This window comes from Citrus sinensis, chromosome 3, assembly GCF_022201045.2.
Source record: "Citrus sinensis cultivar Valencia sweet orange chromosome 3, DVS_A1.0, whole genome shotgun sequence".
NCBI classification, from domain to species: Eukaryota; Viridiplantae; Streptophyta; class Magnoliopsida; order Sapindales; family Rutaceae; genus Citrus; species Citrus sinensis.
In genome coordinates, this window is record NC_068558.1 from 35,951,480 (window position 1) to 35,976,403 (window position 24,924).

Here is a 24,924-nt window from a genome sequence, read left to right on the forward strand (position 1 = left end):
GAGAAAGAAATGCAAAAGGAGAACAAGGAGAGATAGAAATAAACATAGAAGTGTTTTGGCTTTCAGTTTACTAAGGTCAGAACTACACCAGCAAACGAAGCAACCCACTTTGACAAACCAATAGCCTGCGTTTACTTTATCAGTGTTTACGTGTGTTTTCTCTTTCTTTTATGAATAAAATTGCTCTCTTGTTTGCTCCCTCACAGCATCTTTAAAAAATTCTTCAAATAAGATTTTATTACTTATTTAAAAAGTCACGTCCGCATTTAAGATTTTAAAAAACACTCTAATTAATATTCTTTAAATAAGAAATAATTATCTCTTTTCAATTTTGTGGAGTTACTTTTTATTAAAGAGAGAGAGAAAAGTGTTTTAATTACTATTTATTTTTTTAAAAAAATTATTTAATTAAAATAATATTAACTTATTTTTATTTGAAAAATCTTTTGGAGAATAACAAATTTTTTTACTTTTTTTTACCACATGTTAATTTAAACAATTCAATTCAAAAATTGAATTACATAACAGCAAGAAATAATTCAAAAGGAATTAAAAACGTGCCTAGCTTGCATGGATGATTTTGGGCTGACATTCGTGTACGCAAGACGCGTGGGTGCATACGAATTCAACCAAATAGGTCTTGGATTCGCACCTTCCCTGCGCACGCGCGTGTGGAGAGAGTCTCTATCCTTATAATTCTTACTCATACATGGTTTAATGTTTATATTTAAACACTAATTCCTAGGCTTTTTTTTTTCCATGTGGAATAAGCCTTATTTCCTTTTAAATTTCCAACTTAGTGTGATCGTGGCCAATTTAGTGTTCACTTCTGTAAAATATTAAGGATTTATGGGTTTTCTTGTGGCAGCTTCCAGTTAAGATATTGATACATGTTAATCTTAATTGGGGACGCGTGCTTGCATTCAAGTCATCAGTGGTGTGTTCGTTGCTTTGAGACCAATGAATTTTGCTGAATATCGATTCCATTACAGAATATTGGAAACAATCTGCACTAGCTTTATAAGATAATCACACAATGGCTTACCAGCATGCAAATATTTTAGTGATTCAAATGATGCTCGCCAGTCGCCATCTCTATTTATTTATTTATTGGTTTTTATTTTTTTTGAAGTGAAGGTCATTATGACCGTCAGTTGGCTTTGTTTAGATTCTTTTTGAAATATACTAAATGAACTCATAAATTAGATATTGAAAGTTTTGAAGTCTTGATATTTAATGTTTCTTAGAGTCTGCTGGGGTTCATGCCCCACTAACATAGGTGGGGATGAGACGTAAATACTGGTAGTGCTCTGCTTAAATGAAAAGTACTAGTTGCGTTATGTAAAAAAAAAGGATTATTTCCACCTAACCCCCAAATTTTTCAATATTTTCCACTTTACACTCAAACTTTTCAACATTTTTCACTGGGTACCCAATTCCTTTAATTTGACCGTTATTTTTAACGGAGCTATTTGAAAGTTAATGAAATGTCTGAAATACCCCTTATCTTGAATTAGAAAAGAATTAAATGAGATAAAATGTTAATCTAATAATTAATATTTACATTAAAAATTCTTAATCAAAAGTAATTAATAATAATCCCATCAATTAATTTATCAAATAAATTTAATTTATCATTATCAAATAATATTTAGGGTATGAACTTCTAAATTTGCTCTTTGATCGTTAGAATAAATGGTCAAATTAACGGATTTGGGTGTGGATTAAGCATTGTTGAAATATTTGAGTGCGCGGTGGAATATGTTAAAACAATTGGGGGCAGGACGGAATTAACCCAAAAAAATCCTAAAATTTAATTGAATTAAGATTTCATTTGACGAAGAATGAAGAGAGAATTAAGAACATTTTCCATGTTAGTTGGCTGTGGCCTGACACATCAATCAATTTAATGTTTCCTACTTTTTCCTGTTAAGAATATTTTATAGTCCTACATATTCCGTGAAACCGCTTTTTCCCCATGGATGTCCTACATAATCGCCAACGTGGAGGAACTCAAATTGAGTGGAAAGGACGTCAGAATAATGTGCCACGACCATTTGCCAAGACACCTTTTTCAAAACTTTTATGATACGTTTATTTTATGAGAATGGGGGTGGCATAGAATGAAAATAGACGGAACGAAAATGAGAATGAGAATGAGATTTTAATATTTATTTAGTAAAAATAAATAGGAATAAGAATGTGTTAGAATGTTATTGATGTGTTTACTTGGCAAAATAAATAAGAATGAGAAATAAAAATGAGAATTAATTTACTAAAATATCCATAGTATTAAAAATTAATAAAAATAATTAATTTATCATTATTAACAATATTATCATTTTTTTAGTTATTATTAATTATTATTATTATTATTATTATTAATGATAAATGTTAATAATGATAATATTAATAAAAATAATAATAACAATAATTAATAATAACTAAATCAATAAAGTTAATAAAATTTAATAATAATAATAACAACAATAAGGATAATATTGTTAATAATGATAAATTAATTATTTTTATTAATTATTATTTTTATCGTTATTTTTATTGTTAATAATGATAATATTAATGAAAATAATAATAATAATAATTAATAATAACTAAAATAATAAAATTTAATAATAATAATTATTATTATTATTAATGACATTTAAAATAATAAAATTATTTGTGATTTGAACAAGGGTAATTTAGGAAATATGAACAAATTAGAAGGATAGAATATTTTATTTTTATTTCCACATTTTCATTTCCAACTCTCCTTCCATTCCTTATTCTCAAATTGTGTGGGACCCACATATTTTATTTACATTCCTAAATTACATTTTGTCAAGTAAACATAGGTTTCATTCTGATTCCTTCATTCCTTCATTCCTTCATTCCCATTCCCCAAACCCAGAAGTAAACACACCATAAATGTCTTGAAATCGTGAGTGATAAATCAGATAATTTGTCAATTGGTTTCCTTCAGAGATTTCACAATCTGGAAAAGCTTGAACTAAGAAACAGTTTATACAAAGAGATATTTTCGAATGGAAAGGTTGAGAAACATGCTGGAATGCTTACACAGATCAAAAGTTTAAAGTTGTGGGAACTTTCTGATCTCCTGCACATATGGAAATAATGATACAAAGTAGACTCAGTTTTTCAAAATCTTGAAACGTTAGAAATTTGGTGGTGCGACGATTTGATAAATATAGTGCCATCCTCTGCATCTTTTGAGAACCTAACAACACTGGAAGTGTCAAAAGCAGCCAGCCATCTAGATGGTTTGAAGCAGCCATCTAGATGGTCAGCAACTAGTTGTTCAAAGAAGAAGAAGAAGAATTTGGCAGCAGCAAATTTGGAATGAAGAAAATGGAAAAAGAAGAAATTTGAAGAAGAAAATGGGGAGCACGATTTTGACAAGAAAAATAATATATATTAATTTAATAGCCATTTTTTAGCTATAAAAGGAAGAGCTCCCTAATTCATTTGCATTCAATTCCATTTTGAGAGGCATTCAATTTTGTAGAGAGAGTCGAGAGTTGTGAGAAATAATTCTTGCAGAGCAGAGAGTCTAGTGAGTGAGAGATTGGGTGTATTGGGGTTTTGGGTTGTGAGCCAAAATATTACAATACTTGTAATCCTTATTTCACTAGTAAAATATTTCCTTCTGTTTTCGCCCGTGGATGTAGGCTAAAAGCCGAACCACGTAATTTCTGGTGTCCTCTATTGTGCTTGTTCTTTATTTTATTTCCAATTTTATTTTAGCTGCGGTCCTGCTTCACCCACCAATTTCCTAACAGTGGTATCAGAGCTATTGGTTGTATTTTTTTGGAGTCAGGAATTGTTCACGTATTCACGTATACGGTGTACGGCACTATTCACGTATACGGCATACGATACTATTCACGTATACGGAGTACGGCACTATTCACGTATACGGAGTACGGCACTATTCACGTATACGGTGTACGGTACTATTCATGTATACGGTACTATTCACGTGAAACGGTGGAAGCGATCCAAGAATTTTGCGGTGCAAAGCAGGGAATAGTGGTGTGAGTAAAGCAACTGTGTGATTCTGTACATGTTTAGGAAAGTTCTGTCACAAAGGCGATAAGAGCTTAAGGAGTCTGGGTTTTAAGTGGGACCATTGTGACCCCTCCAGTCTTTCCTGGGAACTTTCCTGGTGTGCATTCTCACACATACTCACAACTATTCAAGGTGGTACACTAACTTGTGTACAGCATTTATCAATAAAATGGCGGCAAAGTATGAAATTGAGAAATTTAATGGAAATAATTTTTCGTTGTGGAAAATGAAGATGAAAGCTGTATTGAGGAAAAATAATTGCTTGGCAGCAATTGGAGAAAGGCCCATGGAGATAACTGATGACAAGTGGAACGAAGTAGACGGTAACGCCATTTCTGATCTACACTTGGCACTTGCGGATGGAGTATTATCTAGTGTGGCAGAGAAAAATACGGCGAAGGAAATATGGGATACTCTCACAAAATTGTACGAGGCCAAGTCACTACACAATAAAATCTTCTTGAAGAGGAAACTCTATACTCTTCGAATGGCGGAATCTACAATGGTGACCGACCACATCAACACATTGAAGACTCTATTTTCACAACTCACAACGTTGGGTCATAATATAGAGGAAAATGAACGTGCAGAGCTTCTACTTCAAAGTCTACCAGATTCGTATGATCAACTCATCATCAACCTGACGAACAACAATCCAGTGGAGGGTCTAGTTTTCGACGATGTTGCAGCCTCCGTATTAAATGAGGAGAGCAGGCGAAAAAACAAGGAAAACAGACAAGCAAGTTCGCAGCAAGCGGAGGCGCTATCGGTGACGAGAGGAAGATCAACAGAACGTGGCCCCAGTGGGAGTCAAAATCATGGTAGATCAAAATCCAGAAGTAAGAAGAATGTTAAATGCTACAACTGTGGTAAGAAAGGGCACGTCAAAAAGGAGTGTTGGAGTAACCAGAAGAAAAGAGAGGGCAAAGAACCTGAGTCATCAAATGCTCAGGGGTGTGTAGCAAGTACCTCGGATGATGGCGAAATTCTCTACAGTGAGGCAACAACTGTTTCAGAAGGCAGAAAACGACTTTCTGATGTCTGGCTTATAGACTCAGGAGCTACCTGGCACATGACCTCTAGGAGAGAATGGTTCCACACATATGAACCTATCTCAGGAGGATCTGTATATATGGGTAACGATCATGCCTTGGAGATCGCTGGTATTGGTACTATCAAAATAAAAATGTTTGATGGTACAATTCGCACAATTGGAGAGGTACGACATGTCAACGGCCTGAAGAAAAATCTATTGTCTTTGGGACAAATGGATAGTCATGGGTACAAAACTCATGTGGAGAATGGAATAATGAAGATCATTAAATGCGCGCTTGTATTGATGAAGGCAGAAAAGATTGGTGCTAATTTATTCATGCTTAAAGGAGAAACACTACAGGAGGCTGATGCGTGTGTCGCGTCAAATGGAGAAGAATCAACGATGATGTGGCATCTCAAACTCGGCCACATGTCAGAACAAGGCTTGAAGATTCTCTCTGAGCGAAAATTGCTTCCGGGGCTCAAATCGGTAAGTTTACCATTTTGCGAGCATTGTGTTATAAGTAAGCAGCATAGATTAAAATTCAGTAGATCTATTGCTAGAAGTAAATGCATTCTAGACTTGATTCATTCTGATGTTTGGGAATCACCGGATATATCCATGGGAGGTGCAAAGTACATGGTGACTTTCATTGATGATTATTCCAGAAGATGTTGGGTGTATCCAATTAAGAAAAAGTCAGATGTATTTCCTGTGTTTAAAGAATACAAAGCGTGGGTGGAACTTGAATCTGGTAAAAAGATCAAGTGCTTGAGGACAGATAATGGTGGAGAATATACAGACGGCGAGTTTCTTACTTTCTGTAAGCAAGAAGGTATTCAGAGACAGTTCACGGTGGCATACACTCCTCAACAAAATGGAGTGGCAGAACGGATGAACAGAACTCTTACAGAAAGAATAAGAGCTATGTTGAGGACTGCTGGTCTACCCAATTCATTCTGGGCAGAAGCAGCCAAAACTGCCTGTTATATAGTAAATCGGTCGCCATCTACAGCTATTGGGTTGAAGACAGCGATGGAGATGTGGACTGGAAAGCCAGCTGATTATTCCTACCTACATGCATTTGGATGTCCTGTGTACGTGATGTACAATGCCCAAGAAAGAACAAAGCTGGATGCAAAATCTAGAAGATGTATCTTCTTGGGGTATGCTGATGGAGTAAAGGGGTATCGTCTGTGGGACCCCACTGCCCACAAGATCGTCATCAGCAGAGATGTTATTTTTGTAGAAGATCAACTGCAAAGAAAAGATGAAGATGATGGCACTGTAAAAGAAAAGTCAGAGACTGTGCCGGTATATGTCGAGAATAATCCAGAAGATTCAGATTCTTCTGAAGTAGCATCAGAGCACGAGGAACAAGAACCAGTTGAGTCCGAGGCTCCAGAAGTTCGTCGGTCAACTCGTGAGAGACGACCGCCAACGTGGCACTCGGAGTATGTCACAGAGATCAACGTTGCATACTGTCTTCTAACAGAGGATGGAGAGCCTTCAACTTTCCATGAAGCTTTAAACAGCTCAGATGTTGCTTTGTGGATGACAGCAATGCAGGAAGAAATTGAAGCTCTACACAAGAACAAGACATGGGAACTTGTACCACCACCACGTGGAAGAAAAGCCATTGGAAACAAATGGGTCTACAAGATCAAACGTGATGGCAATGACCAAGTGGAGCGGTATCGTGCGAGACTGGTAGTGAAAGGATATGCTCAGAAAGAAGGTATTGACTTCAACGAGATATTTTCTCCGGTGGTTCGACTCACAACAGTCAGAATAGTCTTGGCAATGTGTGCTACATTTGACCTACATCTAGAGCAGTTAGATGTTAAAACTGCATTTCTTCATGGAGAACTTGAAGAAGAAATTTATATGCTCCAACCAGAAGGTTTTGCAGAAAAAGGAAAGGAGAACTTGGTTTGCAGGTTGAACAAATCTCTATACGGTCTCAAACAGGCGCCGAGGTGTTGGTATAAGAGATTTGATTCCTTCATCATGAGCCTTGGATACAACAGACTCAGTTCAGATCATTGTACATATTACAAGAGGTTTGAAGATAATGATTTCATCATTTTATTGTTGTATGTGGATGACATGTTGGTAGCAGGTCCCAACAAAGATCGAATCCAAGAATTGAAGGCACAGTTGGCTAGGGAGTTTGAAATAAAGGACTTGGGACCAGCAAACAAGATTCTAGGGATGCAAATTCACCGAGACAGAAATAACAGGAAGATTTGGCTCTCACAGAAGAATTATTTGAAGAAAATCTTGCGGCGCTTCAACATGCAAGATTGTAAGTCAATTTCTACCCCACTTCCTGTTAATTTCAAATTATCCTCAAGTATGTGTCCTAGCAATGAAGCAGAGAGGAAGGAGATGTCTCGAGTACCGTATGCATCAGCAGTGGGAAGTTTAATGTTCGCTATGATATGTACAAGACCGGACATTGCACAAGCAGTGGGAGCAATCAGTCGATACATGGCGAATCCTGGTGGAGAGCATTGGATAGCTGTGAAGAGGATTCTGAGATACATCAGAGGAACCTCAGATGTTGCATTATGTTATGGAGGATCAGAATTTACTGTCAGGGGCTATGTGGATTCAGATTTTGCAGGAGATCTTGATAAAAGGAAATCCACTACTGGTTATGTGTTTACACTTGCGGGAGCAGCTGTAAGCTGGGTTTCGAAACTGCAGACCGTTGTGGCTTTATCTACAACAGAAGCAGAATACATGGCAGCTACACAAGCTTGCAAGGAAGCTATTTGGATACAAAGATTATTGGAGGAGCTCGGGCACAAACAACAGAAAATTCCTGTGTTTTGTGACAGTCAGAGTGCCTTGCACATTGCAAGGAATCCAGCCTTTCATTCCAGGACAAAGCACATAGGAGTCCAGTATCACTTCGTTCGTGAAGTAGTGGAAGATGGAAGTGTGGATTTGCAGAAAATCCATACCAAAGAGAACCTAGCAGATGTTTTGACCAAGCCGATAAATACTGATAAGTTTGTCTGGAGTAGATCCTCTTGTGGCCTAGCAGAAACGTAGGCAACATGATTATGGCGAAGCAGAAAGGATGGTGTGGAGATTGATTGCTTCTCAATCTAATCTCCAAGTGGGAGAAATGTCAAAAGCAGCCAGCCATCTAGATGGTTTGAAGCAGCCATCTAGATGGTCAGCAACTAGTTGTTCAAAGAAGAAGAAGAAGAATTTGGCAGCAGCAAATTTGGAATGAAGAAAATGGAAAAAGAAGAAATTTGAAGAAGAAAATGGGGAGCACGATTTTGACAAGAAAAATAATATATATTAATTTAATAGCCATTTTTTAGCTATAAAAGGAAGAGCTCCCTAATTCATTTGCATTCAATTCCATTTTGAGAGGCATTCAATTTTGTAGAGAGAGTCGAGAGTTGTGAGAAATAATTCTTGCAGAGCAGAGAGTCTAGTGAGTGAGAGATTGGGTGTATTGGGGTTTTGGGTTGTGAGCCAAAATATTACAATACTTGTAATCCTTATTTCACTAGTAAAATATTTCCTTCTGTTTTCGCCCGTGGATGTAGGCTAAAAGCCGAACCACGTAATTTCTGGTGTCCTCTATTGTGCTTGTTCTTTATTTTATTTCCAATTTTATTTTAGCTGCGGTCCTGCTTCACCCACCAATTTCCTAACAGGAAGTATCTTATTGCAAAAGATTGAAGAACTTAGTATCCTCATCCACTGCTAAAAATTTGGTATGTCTCGTGAAACTGAGAATAGATGGATGTAGGCTGATGACAGAAATAATATCAATTGAGGGAGATGTAGAAGAAGATGAGGTTGTTTTCAGCAGATTGAAGTGGTTGTCACTTGAATGTGTAGACAGTCTCAAAAGCTTCTGCTTTGGAAATTGCACCTTAAAATTCCCATCGCTAGAAGACTTATTTGTGATAGATTGTCCCAAGATGATGATTTTCTCTCTTGGAATCTTAAGCAAACCAAGGTCATGAGAGGTACGAAAAACCTGGGGCCTTGATAAAGGGTGTTGGGAGGGTACCCTTAACGCAACCATACAGAAGTTATATAATAATGAGGTATGAATTTCTCTTTTGTGGGTGTTTTTTAATTCTTTTCTGCAGTCAAGGATAATCCTATTTATAGAACAAAAAAAGTACCTGTTGCTAGATGTTAGACAATCCCCTCTCCCTTTGACTTGATCTTTCTATCTTTTTTCATTCTGATTTGGTAAAATAGCTTTGAGGGTGCAATGCTCATCTCTCCAAATATTGCCTACTGGGAATGCTCATGTAGAACCTCTAATAATGTAGCTGCAGATAATTTTCCCCTTTGTAAACTCATAAAATATCTTTTTTCTCCGTAAAAATACATGATGAATTCATAATTTTTTTTATTGAACACATATATGAAATTAAAATCCGACCAAAAAGAAAAAAAAATACAATAATAAAATAACACTAATTCAAGAAATGTATTGATAATCTTGTTATCTTGAGGTTTGATTGAAGCTTTCATATTTTTATTTGTATCAAGTATTCCTAATGATCTGTCATCTCAGGTGATGCTCCCACCTGGTGTGGTATTCAATCCAACTGAAGAAGATAGAGTGTCTTACCTAATTGGGAAGGTGTCTGGTCATACTGATGGAGGAGGTTCTTATTTTATCCAAGACATACAACTTTGTGAACATGAACCTTGGGAGCTCTTGAGTCTAGCACATGATTGTTGTCACCAGCAAATGTACTTCACTCACTTAAGAAGTAGGTACCATTCAGAAATGGTTTACAGAGAAGCTGTATGTGGATTTTGGAAGAATTTGGGGCTGTCATCTTACATAAATGACAAAGGTGGGAAACCAGTAGCTGTGAAGAAGTCACTGAATTACTACAAGAAAGATGTGAAGACTCAATGGCTCATGACGTGTACACACTTCTGCACAATCACGAGTATAAGACATGAAAACTAATTGCAGCTAGAGGAACAGAGGAAAAATGGTGAAAAAAAAATTCAGAAGAAGAAGCGCACTAAATACAAAATGTTGGGCTACTATAGTAATTTAAGTTACCGATACTTTGCAATAGGGGTGGGCACTAGTTAGTTTGGTTCGGTTCGGGCTGAACCGAACCGAACCAAACTGAAACCAAATGGTTCATGAATTTATGAACCAAATTCGAACCAAATTATAGAATCAGACTGAACTGAACCAAATTAATTTGGTTTGTTTCGGTTCGGTTCGGTTCTATAATTTGGTTTGGTTTGGTTTTATCATATATATTCATTATTTAATAAAAATAATAATATAATAATACACTATTAATACAACAATAATCTTGAGTCTATAAATTAGTAAACAATAAACAACATAATAAAATCTAACAATAGTAAATTAACATAATAAATTCCAAAAATAATCTATAAATCTATAAATAGTAACCAATATAATAAACTCTAACAATAATAAATTAAAATAATAAAGTTCAACAATAAAATAAAGTGTATGTTATGACACATATAATATCATGTATTATTTAACAAACAAAAATAAAAAGATAAATTCTGAACTATTTTTTAATTTTAATTTTAATTTTTTCTTGAACCATTTGGTTCGGTAATTTGGTTCGGTTTTGAACCAAACCAAATAAAAAACCAAATGGTTCAGAATTTTTGAACCATTTAGTTTTTTCCTCCGAACCAAATGCCCACCCCTACTTTGCAATCAGCTCTTTTATTAGTAAGTGGATAAAGCTAAGGTTTAGCAATGGTAGTAAGGAGTTGTTTTCTTAGAGCTTAAGTTTTGAATTTGATCTTCAATGAATTTTGTGAATTACTAATTTTTTTTTAAAAATGTAGAAATAGAGTTAAATAGTAGAATTTGAATAAAATAATACTCAATAAATTAATAATACTTTAATAAAATAATATTTGATAAATTGATAATTCGATAAATTTATAAGATAATTTTTTTAAATCTATTTTTTTATAGGACTCACTTAATATATAAATTAATGATTACCTAATTTGAAATTAAATCACATGATATATCATGATCCTATTTTTCTGTGGGGTCTGCTTAGACTACTTTTATATAAATCAATAATTACCTAATTTGAAATAAATCATGTGGCTTTTATAAATTGTTTATTGCTTCTTGAAATTAATTTAGGATTAGATTTCATTACTAACTCTTTTTATAATGTGAAATTCTTATATGTATTGAAAGAAGTGCAAAATAGGCTCCTTATATATTACTACCAGTGTAATAACAACTTTAAAATAATTTAATTACTACCAGTATAAGTATAAGACAGCTAATTATTATTTCAAATTAAATATGATAAATATAAACTAAGGTAAGTAAATACTATAAAGATGGTCATATTTTTTAAAAATAAAGAATTTATTCATAAATAAATAATTTATTAATTTACTAATACATTAATATTAATTAAATTAATGGATTTTTTAAAATTATAATATTATTAATTTACGACACATGTAGCTTCATCCTTCAACATTTATATTAGAAAGTATGTTCCCCTTTAGCTTCCTCCTTCGCATATTAGCAAAACTACTAGAAGTAGAAATTGAAGAAAGAAGCTACACCATGTTTAAAATCGAAGGTAATAAATTTTCTGAATTTTTTTCTCTTGGTAATTAATCTTTCTAATCACCAAATTTTGATGTGTGAACTTAATTATTCTAAGTGAAATTGTAATAACTAACTTATGAAAAACAAATTCAACATCATTATTTTCCAAACAAGATTTAACAAACATGGAAAGGCAATGACAAGATGATTTATGTGTTGTTCTTGAGGAAATCAGTAACACCTCGTCGGAGTTCGGAAATGGCCATAAGTAAAGAACAAAGAAATGAAAAAAGAAGAGTGGGGACAGAGCTACAACTAGGGGTGGGCATAAACCCACAACCCATGGGTTTAACCAAACTCAAACCAAATAAAATAGTTTGGGTTGGATAAATCATTAAAATGGGTTGGTTTGGGTTTTTATAAAAAAAACTATTTTTTAATGGTTTGGATATGGTTTAACCATGGGCTAGATAAATATAATGTGAGATGTGAGTGGAAAATAAATAAAATAAAATAAAATAAATTAAATTAATTCCATTATTTTCACTTCCATAATCTTGTATTCATCACTCCCCAGTTCATTAGAACTGTTGACTCTCACTGACCTCACTCTATCTTCCACAATCTCTCACTCTATCTTCCACAATCTCCGTCAACAAAAGTGCTGTCACGAATCTCTCAGTCGATTTTCATCAACTCTTGAAGACCCCACTTCGATTACAGCCTTTCTATTGATCTAAGGTGAGGTTTTTTTTGCAAAAGCTTCATTTTTTTTTCCAGTTATTTGGTAATGGGTATGCTTGGAATTAGAGAATGGGGAATTGATGATGATTTAAATTGATTGATGACTTGGCTGATGAGTTCGAATTCGGATTCCAAATTAGACGCCCAGACTTCGCGTATTATAATCGAATTCGATGAGCTGGAATTTGAATCTAAATCTGTAGAAAAATCTCCAGCTCCCATGATGAGTGATGATGGTCAGCTAATAGCTTGCAGCTTGACGCTTCGCAAGTGAGATTTGAAAGTCCTTTCTGTTGCTGGTAACTGCTGTTGCTTGAGAGTTGAGAGGTGTTTGTGAAAAGTTCTAATAGAGGAATATGTACATATATATAGGTGCACCGATAGCTTATTGTGTTTCCTATTGGTGGGCGGAGATGTTGCTTGGAAAGAGAGGGAAGTGTGTGTGTGTGTGCGTGTTCTTGCTTTTGGACCATTGTGCTGCAAACTTCTTTACTAATAATTAGTGATGCTTGGCTTTCCAGCTTTTTCACATATTCGGGATTTGTAATTTTGTATGGAATGCCTCTTTTATGTTTATGAATAAATAACACTACCTTAACTCATGATTTTTTTTTTCCAGTTATAATTACTGCCATTGTTGTTGTTATTCCTTATATTTGGTAAATTTTTTTTGTTGAATTGGCTTAAAGTTACATGATTTTTTTTTTCAATTAATTTTAGATGGATGAGAACTCAAGTTGTCATGGTACTTATTCTTCGGACACTTTGGCAACTACTCAGAGCAAGAGGAAAAAGCCATCAGAGAGATCGGAAATATGGGAACATTTCACTAAATACGATCCATGTAATAGATGCAAGTGTAATTATTGTGGTAATGACTATGCTTGTAAGAATAAACATGGGACTAAAATGGGGACTAGTACATTAAGGAATCATTTATTGCGTTGTCCTGATTATTTGAACACATTTGAGGATGAAAATCAAACAACTTCACATGAAATGAAAGACGAATCTAAGTCTCATGTCTTTGATAAAGAAGCATGTAGAAAAGCCCTTACAAGGTTAATTATTATTGATGAATTACCCTTTAGTTTTGTGGAGAAAGAGGGCTTTCAACAATATAGTAAACAATTGGAACCAAACTTTGATCTACCGTCTAGGAGAACCCTTGCTAGAGATGTATACAAACTTTTTTGGGATGAAAAGCAAAAATTGAGGAACTTTTTTGTTTCAAATAAGCAAAGGGTTTGTTTACTTGAGTGGGGTATAGAAAGGGTATTTACCATTACTGTTGATAATGCTAGTTCAAATGAGTTAGCTATCAATTATGTCAAAAAGAAATTGAAGAATTGGAGTGAGAATGGGCTTGTGCTAGATGGTGACTTTTTACATATGAGATGTTGTGCGCATATTTTGAATTTAATTGTGAATGAAGGGTTGAAAGACTTACATGTGTCAATTTCTAGAATTGGTAATGCTGTCAAATATGTAAAGTCATCTCCTGCAAGGCTAAAAAAATTTAAAATATGTGTAGAGCATGAAAGAATTGAAGGTGCTGGTCTTGTAGTTCAAGATGTGTCTACTAGGTGGAATTCCACTTACTTAATGTTGGAGAGTGCTTTAAAGTTTCAAAAGGCTTTTGAGAGAATGGAGGATGATGATCGACATTATGTTTTATATTTCAAAGAAGATGGAGGACCCCCTAATAGTGATGATTGGGAAAATGCTAATGTTTTTGTGTTGTTTTTGAAGTCATTTTATGATATAACTTTGAAATTTAGTGGATCAATGTACGTGACTTCAAACTTATATTTTCATGAAATGTGCTCAATTCATTCCGATTTGACATCATTAATTGAAAGTGGTGATGATCTTGTTTTATCTAAAATGGCAACAGGTATGAAAAATAAGTATGACAAATATTGGGGTTCAATTGATAGGTTAAATAATTTGTTGCTTATTTCGGTTATTCTTGATCCACGTTATAAGTTAAAATATGTGAGATTTTGCTTTGAAGATATTTTTGTTATTGATGAGGTTGGGAAGAAGTCTGAAGAGGTGAAAATTCTTTTAATACGTCTTTATGAATACTATAAAGATCTTGACACTAGGATTGGTGGTTGTGGATCATCTAGTGGTGCTAGTAAGTCGTCAATTGTTGATAGTAGGAAATTTGATAAAAAGGTGGGGTTTTCTAAACTTTCAAGTGTTGCAAAGTTCAAACAAAGAATAGGAAAAGATGATTGTGTTGAGATGAAAAATGAAGTAGAGGGGTACTTGTTGGAGCCATGTGAACATGTTGATGATGACGACTTTGAGATTTTGGCATGGTGGAAAATGAACTCAATAAAATATCGAGTTCTTTCACATATTGCAAAGGATGTGTTTGCAATTCCAATATCTACAGTAGCTTCAGAATCTGCATTTAGTACTGGAGGACGTATCATTGATTCATTTCGTAGTTCTTTAAGTCCAAAGATGGTGGAAGCTTTGATATGCTCACAAAATTGGTTACGTAACACTTTTGTCCCATTACAAGATGAACCAACGATGGAGGAGCTTGAGTTTTATGAAGCCATGATATCAGGTAACTACTATTTATCATAACAAGCGAAAAAAATTATATATTTGTTTATCATTAGTCTTTTTTTATTAATTTATTTTTATTTAATGTAGAGTTTGGATCAAGTGCAACAACGGAGGCAATGACTTTAGATTGATGTTATTCTTACGATTTTGGTATGAATCATGTTCCTTTTTAAATTTACTCATCTTTATAACTATTCAACATTATAATTTTCTTTTTTTGTTATTTATTTGTTGGTGAAGGAGCAGACTCATTTGATCATGGGATCTTTTGATTAAAGTGCTGCAGATGGAATAATTATGATGGATTGTTTTGATACTTGATTTGGATGTCTTATCTTGTTTTGATTTGTATTGACATTATTAGAATTTGTATTGTAATATGGTTAATATTTAAGGACGAAGTTATTATGAAATCTATTATTTATAATTTTTTGACTATATTTTTTCATATTTTAATATTAATTTAATAATTATTGTAATTTTGATATAATTAAATTTATCAAAATAAAAAATATTTTTATTACAAAATTCAAACCAAACCCAAATGGGTTGATTTGGATTGGGTTAAAAATATTTGGATTGGTTTGAGTTGGGTTCAAATTTTTATGGTTTGGTTTGGGTTAACATAAAACCCAACCCAAACCAACCCATGCCCACCCCTAGCTACAACAACTCAAAAGATAAGTTTAACTTCTGAAAGCCCTCAATGGTGTGGTCTAGTGACTTTTAAGCAGTTTTATTTGGCTAACCATCCAAATTCAAATATTGAAAAAGACAAGAGAATAAAAATAAATTTAGACTTTGCCTATTACCTTTTTTTCAAAAAAAAAAATCGAAGCGTTTTTACACAAAATGTAAGGTAGAAATATCATCACCTTTTTTCCTTTATAAATTTTAGTTTTGAAAGGAATATTTGAACTCCCTAAATTTATTTTCACTCTCATTTTCTCAATAAACCAATCATTAAACTTAAAAATTAAAGATTTTAATCTATACAACTCAAAAAATTCTAAAAGTACCCAAATATTTGACACCAACTATGAAGATAATTCCAACCCATTTTTGTGTAATAATACCACATTTATAATTTTATTTCCAGATGCAATTGGTCAACAACTATATCTTTCTTATTTAATGAATTTCATCAGTAAAAATTGCATCGTTAAAAAATTTGAGACACTACTATTTGAAGTTAATTTCTCCACAACCCCACGGTCCCCACCACCTTATTGCAGTTTTTATTTTATTTTGTTGAATTTTTTCCTTGCAGCTCTTAAATTCCCCATCAATAAGCAATATCATTAGCTTCTGAAAATTTTAAAAAAAAAATCATGAGACATTATTAAGCGAAAATATTTGAAAATAAGTGGAGAAAACATGAATTTTCTGTCAAATCAAACAAAAAAATTGAGATTGGTCTTTTTTTTGTCATTTTATCTCACTCTCTTTCATTTCCATTCCTCTCCTCTCTTCTCATTTCTTCCAACAAAATATAGGCTTAGTGCATAGTTGGTTGGAAGAAATGGGAGGAGAAAAGAGGAATGGAAAGTAGAGAGGAAGAGGATTATTGTTTAATTTGACATGGAATCAACTTTTCTTCTTTTATTTCTTTCTTCTTTCTCCTTTCCACTTCTCTCATTTCCTTCCATTTCTTCACTAAACATGCCAAGTAAGGGAGGTCAAAACAATCACTCTAAGTGCATGTTTAGTTAGAAGAAATGGAAGGAGGGGATACGAATGGAGACGAGAGAGGGGGAGAAAAAACAAGAAAAAATGACAGTCAATTTTAAATTTTGACATGAAATCATCTCTTCTTCTTGTATCACTTTCTTCTTTTTCTCTCTTTTCCTCCGCTTTTATTTCTTCAAACCAAATATGCTATAAGGACTCCACCTTTTTCTACATGCTCGATAACCATACACTTGCTTACAATTTTTATTTGGATAAATTCTTGCTCAATCTCTATAATTTTAGTTAACTATCCATATATCTTTGTATTTAAAAAAAAATCCAAATACTCCTGCTTTTAAATATGTTACACTCTTACTCTTATTTTTCTTTTTCTTTTTACAATAATATTTTTGTAATAATATTCTTGGAGATATTAATTAAACAATAATAATTTGTCAAATTAACCTCAAAACTAACATAACAATTTACATAAACTTTTATACTATTAATGTAAATTTAGGATTAATTTGGTAAATTAATTTTTTCATAAAACAATTATGATAAAGATTGTTGTCTAGATAATAAACTTTACTTTAAGTTGGTTGGTATTAATTTATTTGTAAATAGTTTTTAGTAAGACTGTTATACAAGCATAGAAAATACTAGTTCTTCTATACTGATATTTATTGATTAATTTATAATTATTGGCTAATTTATTCTTTTAGATAAATTAATTAATGTTTAGAATGTTGTTAAAAAGGTAATATTGTAAAAGTAAAGAAAAAGTAGGTAAAGAATCACTACTATAAAAATGTAAAACAATGACCCATATGTTATGACGGTTGTTTAGAAGAACCGTCATTAAAAATATTTAATGACTGTTATTATATGAACAGTCATAATATATACCACTTATAATGATGGTTATGTAATAAAACCGTCATTAAATGTCAAATAAAATTTACACTTAATTTTAATGACGGTTCATTTATAAAAACCGTCATTAAAAGTCACTATTTTTAATGACGGTTCTTATATACAACGGTCATTATATGTGTAGTTAAAAATAATATTACTTTTAATGACGGTTTTTTAATAACCGTCATTAAAAATAATAATTTTTAATGACGGTTTTTACATGAAACGGTCATTATATGTGTAATTAAAATAGTACTACCTTTAAAAATCGTCATTAATAATTTTTAATGACGGTTTTTACATGAAACGGTCATTATATGTGTAATTAAAATAATATTATCTTTAATGACGGTTTTTTAAAAACCGTCATTAAAAATAAATTATTTTTAATGACGGTTCTTAACAAAACCGTCATTGAAAATCATAATTTTTAATGATTATAGATATAATTAAAATGCTTTTAATTTTAATGACGGTTCTTTAAGAACCGTCATTAAAAATTGGCATTTTTAACGACAGTTGCATAAAACAACCGTCATCGTATATATTGATATAGTTATAAAAAAAAAAAATTGGCCTTATACTAAACACCAAATCCCTAAAATTACAGATAATTTGTAAACATTAAAAGCAATCGCGCACGCACGCAGCCTCTTTCTCTCAACAGCACGCACGCCGCCGGCGCACTTAGCCCATGCAGTAGCAGCCAAGCACGGTAGCGATAGGCCACCAGCAGTCGCTCTCTCTCTCACGCACACGCAGCAACAAGCCAACACCAACAGCCCCTCTTTCTCATGCTCACTCTCTACTATGACGAAGTCAACACTATAGCCCTCTTACGTACTCAAGAAAACTCTAACCCATATCCAAACCCTCGCCGTCGAAGAAAACCCAATCCTTAATGGCATGAATTAAAGCCTCCACCGTCAATCACCATCGAACCAAATAAACCCTAGCCTTACCATCACTCTTCGTTTGACTCGCTGAAGAAAGCACTCTATTAGGTGAGTCTCTGTTGTTTGATAATATATCTGCACTCTTTGTTGGCCGAAGCTTTTAGACAATTGCTTTGATTCCATTGCTTCTATTAGTTAGTTCTCTGTGATTAATTAGTTAGTTACTTACTTTTAATTTCATATTTTCATCTCTAACAGTGAATTTGGGAGTCGATTTATCTGTCGGATTTGTAATTTTTGCTACGGATCAAAAACATCTTGAAGGTGTTTTCATATCTAACAACTTGAACTATCATTTATTTTGTCCTGTTAATGTTCAATTTTTTTTTCTTTTTTATTAGTATGACAATTAGTCGAATGTGCTTGCACATAAAACAATCTTTTAACTTGGCGTTGGAATGTTTGTTTTGAGTTGTGTCCCCTTAATCAGTGACCATACAAAAGTTCCCCATCATAAAGTGTTTAGCCCTATTAATGCCATAAAGTCTTGCTCTCAATTTTTCTGATTATGCCTATGGATTGATTACCTATTTCATTTACAAATTCATTTGGCAAATGTACAATGCCTGCATGACACTCACATTTGGGTTTATGATGGCAGTCATTATGAGGAAGGAGGTTAGAATAACATCAGGGGAAACATCTGGGAGAAGGTATGTATTGTCAAGCTCTTTGTTAGAATCATCACGAAATTTATATTGGATCGTGGCTGTTCTATGTGATGCATTTTGGATTTGCTCTTGCTAGACAGGCAAAAACCTGTAAAATGTATTTTTTTTCCCATTTTAGATTTACTATCTAGTATCTTGTAGGTTTAATCTAAAATAGAAACCATTCAGGATACTGGACACAATTCTAATGAAGAGAAAAGATGTTAGACTTTAGTATTCAACCTTTTTTTTTTTTAGCCATATTTCTAGACCCCAAGTTTATGTCATGATAATTGTGTGATTGATAAGATATTTTGGTTTTGGACTTTATCTCATGGATTTAGAGTTCGATTATATTTGGAAGTGGAATAATGCATTCATTTACATATGATGTTTGATGAAGTTCCCATAAAATTAATTCAATTATATATGTTTATGGTTCTAAGGAAGCAGGGCAAAAATTTTATCAGTGGGTTGATTTACTAGTTCAAGTCAGTAAAGCAAAGAAATTGTCTTTATGCACTTTAACTTTCCTCCATTTAAGGTTAAAAAATTATTGAAGCTTTTGGAAGTGAATTGTTCATTTTGTTTGTGCGCATATGTAGATGGATTTACTTTTGGCTGCTTAACCCTTTCTCACTTATATTTTTTCAGTTTAAATTGCAGTATTTTGCTATTGTGCAACAGCACAAGAGGCTGTTTTATTGCTGTTTCTGTAAAAACACAGCACCAGGAAGCGTCCAGGTAATGTTTCGCTGCTGTTATACAATAAAAACAACACCTGAAAGTTTCTAGGTGCTATTTTTACTGTTGTTTACGCAGAAACACAGCACCTAAAACTGTTTCTAGGTTCTGTTTAGCTGCTATTATGCAGCAAAAACAGCACCTGGAAACTTCCAAGTGCTGTTTTTACTGCATTTTATGCAAAAACAAAGCACCTGGAAGCATTCAAGGGCTGCTTTACTGTTGTTTTGTATTTAAAATTGCACTTAGAAATTTTGGGTGCTATTTCGCTGAAATTTTGCTACTAACAGTGCAGCTTAATAATTTCAGATGTCGTTTTGAACCTTCTTCAGTTCTTTTCTTTTATGTCTATACTTAATCTTTTCCCCCCTTGGTAATAAGTAGGTACAATTTTTGCAAGGTAATATCTAAGCATGCTGTTAATTCTTTGGTTGAGACGTAGTATTCTAAACTTCAGGCCTTAATTTTTTTATTTCCAAGTGTATAATGGGTAGGTACTGGATCTCTTATGGATGATGTAGTTAATGCTTTTTTATTGTCTCTATTTTGGCGAATGTGTTGTCATTTATTATCTGAACACATGGTTGATTAACTTACTTGAGGTAAGTCTATTAATTAATAGTGATATGGTACTTTAAAGTCTTGTTTTACAACTTAAGTCACTAAAATGATTTAGTATTTATGATTTATAATATATGAATATATCTTAATTTCTCTTTATTCTTTGTAAGAATGATGTAGATTGCTGAAGTTGGTGAGATTCATTTGCAATTGAAGACTTGATGAGAAATTAGATGTACTCACACATGCCAATCTTGTTGGTTGCTAGTGCATTCACTAGTAGAAGTTTAATGATTGTTGGAGATTTTTGTAGAACTATCTCTTTGTATATGAAACATTTGCATCATTATGTATATGAAACATTTGTGAAAAATAATTGTAAAGAATTTAATATGAAATTAGAATTAAAATAGGGGCTTGGAATAGCCTGAAATTTGCCAAATTTATTTTTTTAATAATAAATAACAAAGATGACGGTTATTTCAAAAGAACCGTCATCAAATGTAGTGTTCTACAACAAAGATGACGGTTTTCTTCTAAAACCATCATTAAATGTTGTTTCAATATTTAATGACGGTTCTTACAATAAACCGTCATTAAAATGACACATTTAATGACGGTTATTTAGATAAATCGTCATTAAAGATATATATTTAATGAAGGTTTTTACAATAAACCGTCATTAAAATGACATATTTAATGACGGTTATTTAAATAAACTGTCATTAAAGATAGATATTTAATGACGGTTCTTACAATAAACCGTCATTAAAATGACACATTTAATGACGGTTATTTAAAAAACCGTCATTTAAAATATACATTTAATGACGGTTAGTGAACCGTCATAAAAAAAGTACCCTCTTTAATGTCGGTGCCTAAGATGACGGTTTTAAAACCGTCATCTTATGTCGTTTAAAACCGTCATAAAAGATCAATTTTGTAGTAGTGAATGTAATAAATTTAACTAAGAGGTGTTTTGAGATATTTCATAAAATATAGGGATTAAACAGATATTTAAGTCAAAATATAAGACTTAAACAAGCATTTACCCTTCTTATTTTTAAAAATATTCATCGACAATATGATGAAATAAATATTGATTTTAAATATAAAAAATTAATTACTATGGGAGGCCAGAGACCGAAATGGGAGTACAAAGTGATTTTAGTATTATTATTTTTAATATTAGGTATTTCATTCTAAACATTCTTCTTTTAATAAAATAATTTATTACAAAAATGCCTAATATGTGACTTACTACTAAAGACAATTTATTATGAGTTAATTTAACATTATTATTTTAAACACTCATGTAGCAAAAATTGCACCTATCAATAATTTCGTTCTTTTTTTAATAGAGAAATTTTATTTGAATTTTTGAAATTCTTGTAATATGAATCTTATCAAATAAGTGGGTGTCATGTAATTTGTAAAAAGTATTTTTACTAGATCAAATAGCCCCAATCATCAATTTTATTCTTTTTTTTAGTGTCTAGGTTATCAACCGTCTGGGTTTTAGTGCCTGATATCGACTCATTTGCGATATCATCCCCTACTAACTTGTCTCGGTTTCCAACTCTAATGTTGTGTTTACAAAATAGTCGGAATCGGAATCAATAAGTTGTTTACTTGCAAAATGAAATTTTGGAATCGAAAAGGAATATTATGGGGCCCACATATTTGGGGGTCATTTTCAATGTTCTGATTCTCGAGAGTTGGGAATCATAACTCTATTCTCAATAATGAATTTTTTACCTCCAACTAAATTTTCTAATACCTATTTTATCTTTGATTTAAATAATAATGAAAAATAATGAAAATCAATTGGAAACGTAGATTCATCTCTTCAGTTGATCCAATTTGAGTAGGCAGCGGTTATGGCATTGAGCCACCACCACCAATGGCTGCATTGGACCACCAGTAACTGTCGCATCAAACCAGCAATAGTAGTGCTGTCATGTCGTAGAAGTTGAACTAGTAGCAGCCGCCGCTGATTTCGATCTGATGATGATGCTGCTGACGACTACAATTTTGTTGTCGTTGATGATGATGATAATGATGATTATTATTATTCATAAAAATTATTATAATTAATTAATATTGGTGTTAAAAATAGTACTATAATTATTATTAAGAATTATTAAGAATAATTATTATTAATAATAATTTTGTTAATAATTATTCTTAATAATAATCACAAGAATTAAAATACAAAATATTAATTATGATAATAGTTAATTAAGGACTTTTTAGTAATTTGAAACAACCTAATTCATTCTGATTCTGATTCTGATTCTGATTCTGATTCTGATTCCTATAGTTAAAGTAAATAATTTATTTTAATTATTATTTCTCATTTTAATTCCAATCCATTCGGATTACTGATTAATAAACACATCATAATTACAGTGGAACTCCTAACACGTTGGTAAAAACATTATGAAATCCCTTTTTAATTCTATTTCCTAAAATACCCTACTTCATGTGTTCCCTTTTAATAACATTGAAACATACTAATTGTATTTACAGTGATAAAAAAATTTAAATGAAAATTCAGAAAATCAAATAATTAAACCTTAAACAAATTTCAGTTACAAAACTTTTAAATAATTTATTTCCATTTTTAAATTTTTTTTTTCAATCGAGTTTGAAAGAAAATTACAAGTTATGAGATTGCGGGTGCGTTTGGGAGTGGGGTGCTGTAACTTTTAAGCTACAGCTGCTGTGGAATAAAAGTTATAGTGGTGAAGTAGAAGCTAATGGCGCGCGTTTGGTAAAGGTGTTATACCTTTTAAGCTACAACTACTAATGATGTTTGGTAAATGTACTATAACTTTTAAGCTGCAGCTATTGATGGTGTTTGGTAAATTTTAATAGCTGTGGAGTGGATGAATATTTGTAATAATCAATTTTAAATAACATTATTTTTAATTGTTAACAAATTAATTATTTTTCATTCTTCAAATTATTATATTGGCATGCAATTACGATTTATTACTTTACAAATTAAATTAATATTTAATAAATCAAATTTATTTTTCGCAGAAGTTGTAATAAATAATGTTTAAAACATATCATGGGGCCAAATATAAACAATTTTAAATAACTATTATTGACAATGCCAACTGGGCAGTGTACATGATATGCTTCTCCAAATTACTTCGGTTTGTACATGATATGATTAATAGAGTATTATTTATTATACCAAATATATCTAATAAAAATCATACAACAAAACATATTAAAAATTAAAATGTAATTAATTATAAAATTCGTATAAATATTTCTATTGTTGTGCCTCCATTAAACTCGCAACAATGCCATCTCTCAAGATTATTATATCTTGAGTTATGCTATCAATTGTTTCATAACTTTCTTCATGAGATGTAATATGTTCGCTAATACTATGACTTGGTTCATCCGTCATTTCATCAAAATGATCATGATTTTGTGAATTTCTTTTCATATAAGTATGCAAGGCCATGGTAGCAATAACTATTTTCACCTGCTTCTTGAATGGATAGCTTGGCAGATTTCGTAAAATCTTCCATGTATTCTTCCAAAACCCAAAAGTGTTAACTTGTACATGTTCACAATATTGATTTTGATGATAACAAACTTTAAATGCTTTTGATTAAAATGGATATATGTCAAACTTCAATTGGAAAATGACTTCCTATAATTTTTTGCTAAAACTGTGATTCTGAAAATAAACGGTTCACCTTTTATTTTGAAACAGTTAACCAATTAAATCCAAAGAGTAACAAATTGATTAAGCTTTAATCGGTTAAGAAAAACGGATAAGGCTAATGTGTTTTGCAGGTTACTGGAAATAAACGGTGAACCGTTAATAACAAACTGCTAACTGATAAATTCCATAATGTCATTTCGTGCTAATCTTTAACTGTTTAGAAAAAACAGATAGCTGAAGTTTATCTTGCAGGTCTCTGGAATTTAACGGTGAAAGGGTAAGCCTAAACGGCAAACCATTTATTTGAAATTTGGTCCAACGGTAACTTTGACCAGAATAAACGGTTAACTGTTAACGGTTAACGGCGATCCGTTTACGGGCAGACAAGTCAGTAACGACTATTTTTCAGCTCCAACTATAAATAAGCTCATTCAAATTCAAATAAGGATTGATCACAACATTATCATTGAGCTTATATTCGTGAATACAATCTTCAAAGAGGTTAAACACATTCATTCTTCATTTATTCACATATTGGGCATTGATTTGTAATCTTAAATATTGTGTGAGAGAAAAACAATTTGTAACCTTTTGTTTTAAGTGATTGTAAGTATTGGGATACACTTGGGTTAAGAGATTGAGGATAATCTCTTGTTGTAAAGGTTTATTGACAC

General features: G+C 32.4%; 1 protein-coding gene and 1 long non-coding RNA gene across 3 annotated transcripts; both read left to right on the forward strand.

Annotated features, from left to right (window-relative positions):
* The first annotated feature begins 8,216 nt into the window (after window positions 1–8,216).
* On the forward strand, window positions 8,217–10,100 carry LOC127900802 (protein CUP-SHAPED COTYLEDON 3-like). The gene is made up of 3 exons (XM_052436036.1): window positions 8,217–8,314; window positions 9,371–9,440; window positions 9,693–10,100. Exons 1-3 carry the CDS (start codon window positions 8,217–8,219, stop codon window positions 10,098–10,100), a joined length of 576 nt encoding a protein of 191 aa, XP_052291996.1.
* An 8,231-nt stretch (window positions 10,101–18,331) lies between these two features.
* Window positions 18,332–20,998, forward strand: LOC102631437 (uncharacterized). 2 transcript variants are annotated; one of them, XR_008053624.1, is made up of 3 exons: window positions 18,332–18,649; window positions 18,800–19,254; window positions 19,906–20,998. It is a non-coding gene; the product is annotated as an uncharacterized LOC102631437 (long non-coding RNA). The 2 variants fall into 2 exon arrangements; XR_001507366.3 differs by having other exon boundaries at window positions 18,333–18,649; window positions 19,203–19,254.
* Window positions 20,999–24,924: the final 3,926 nt, after the last annotated feature.

Coding starts and splice junctions, on each gene's coding strand:
- LOC127900802 (XM_052436036.1), top strand. CDS start 8,217: ATGGTGTGGAGATTGATTGCTTCTCAATCTAATCTCCAAGTGGGAGAA. Junction 8,315..9,370: donor TTGAAGCAGCCATCTAGATG/GTCAGCAACTAG, acceptor TTGGTAAAATAG/CTTTGAGGGTGCAATGCTCA. Junction 9,441..9,692: donor CATGTAGAACCTCTAATAAT/GTAGCTGCAGAT, acceptor CTGTCATCTCAG/GTGATGCTCCCACCTGGTGT.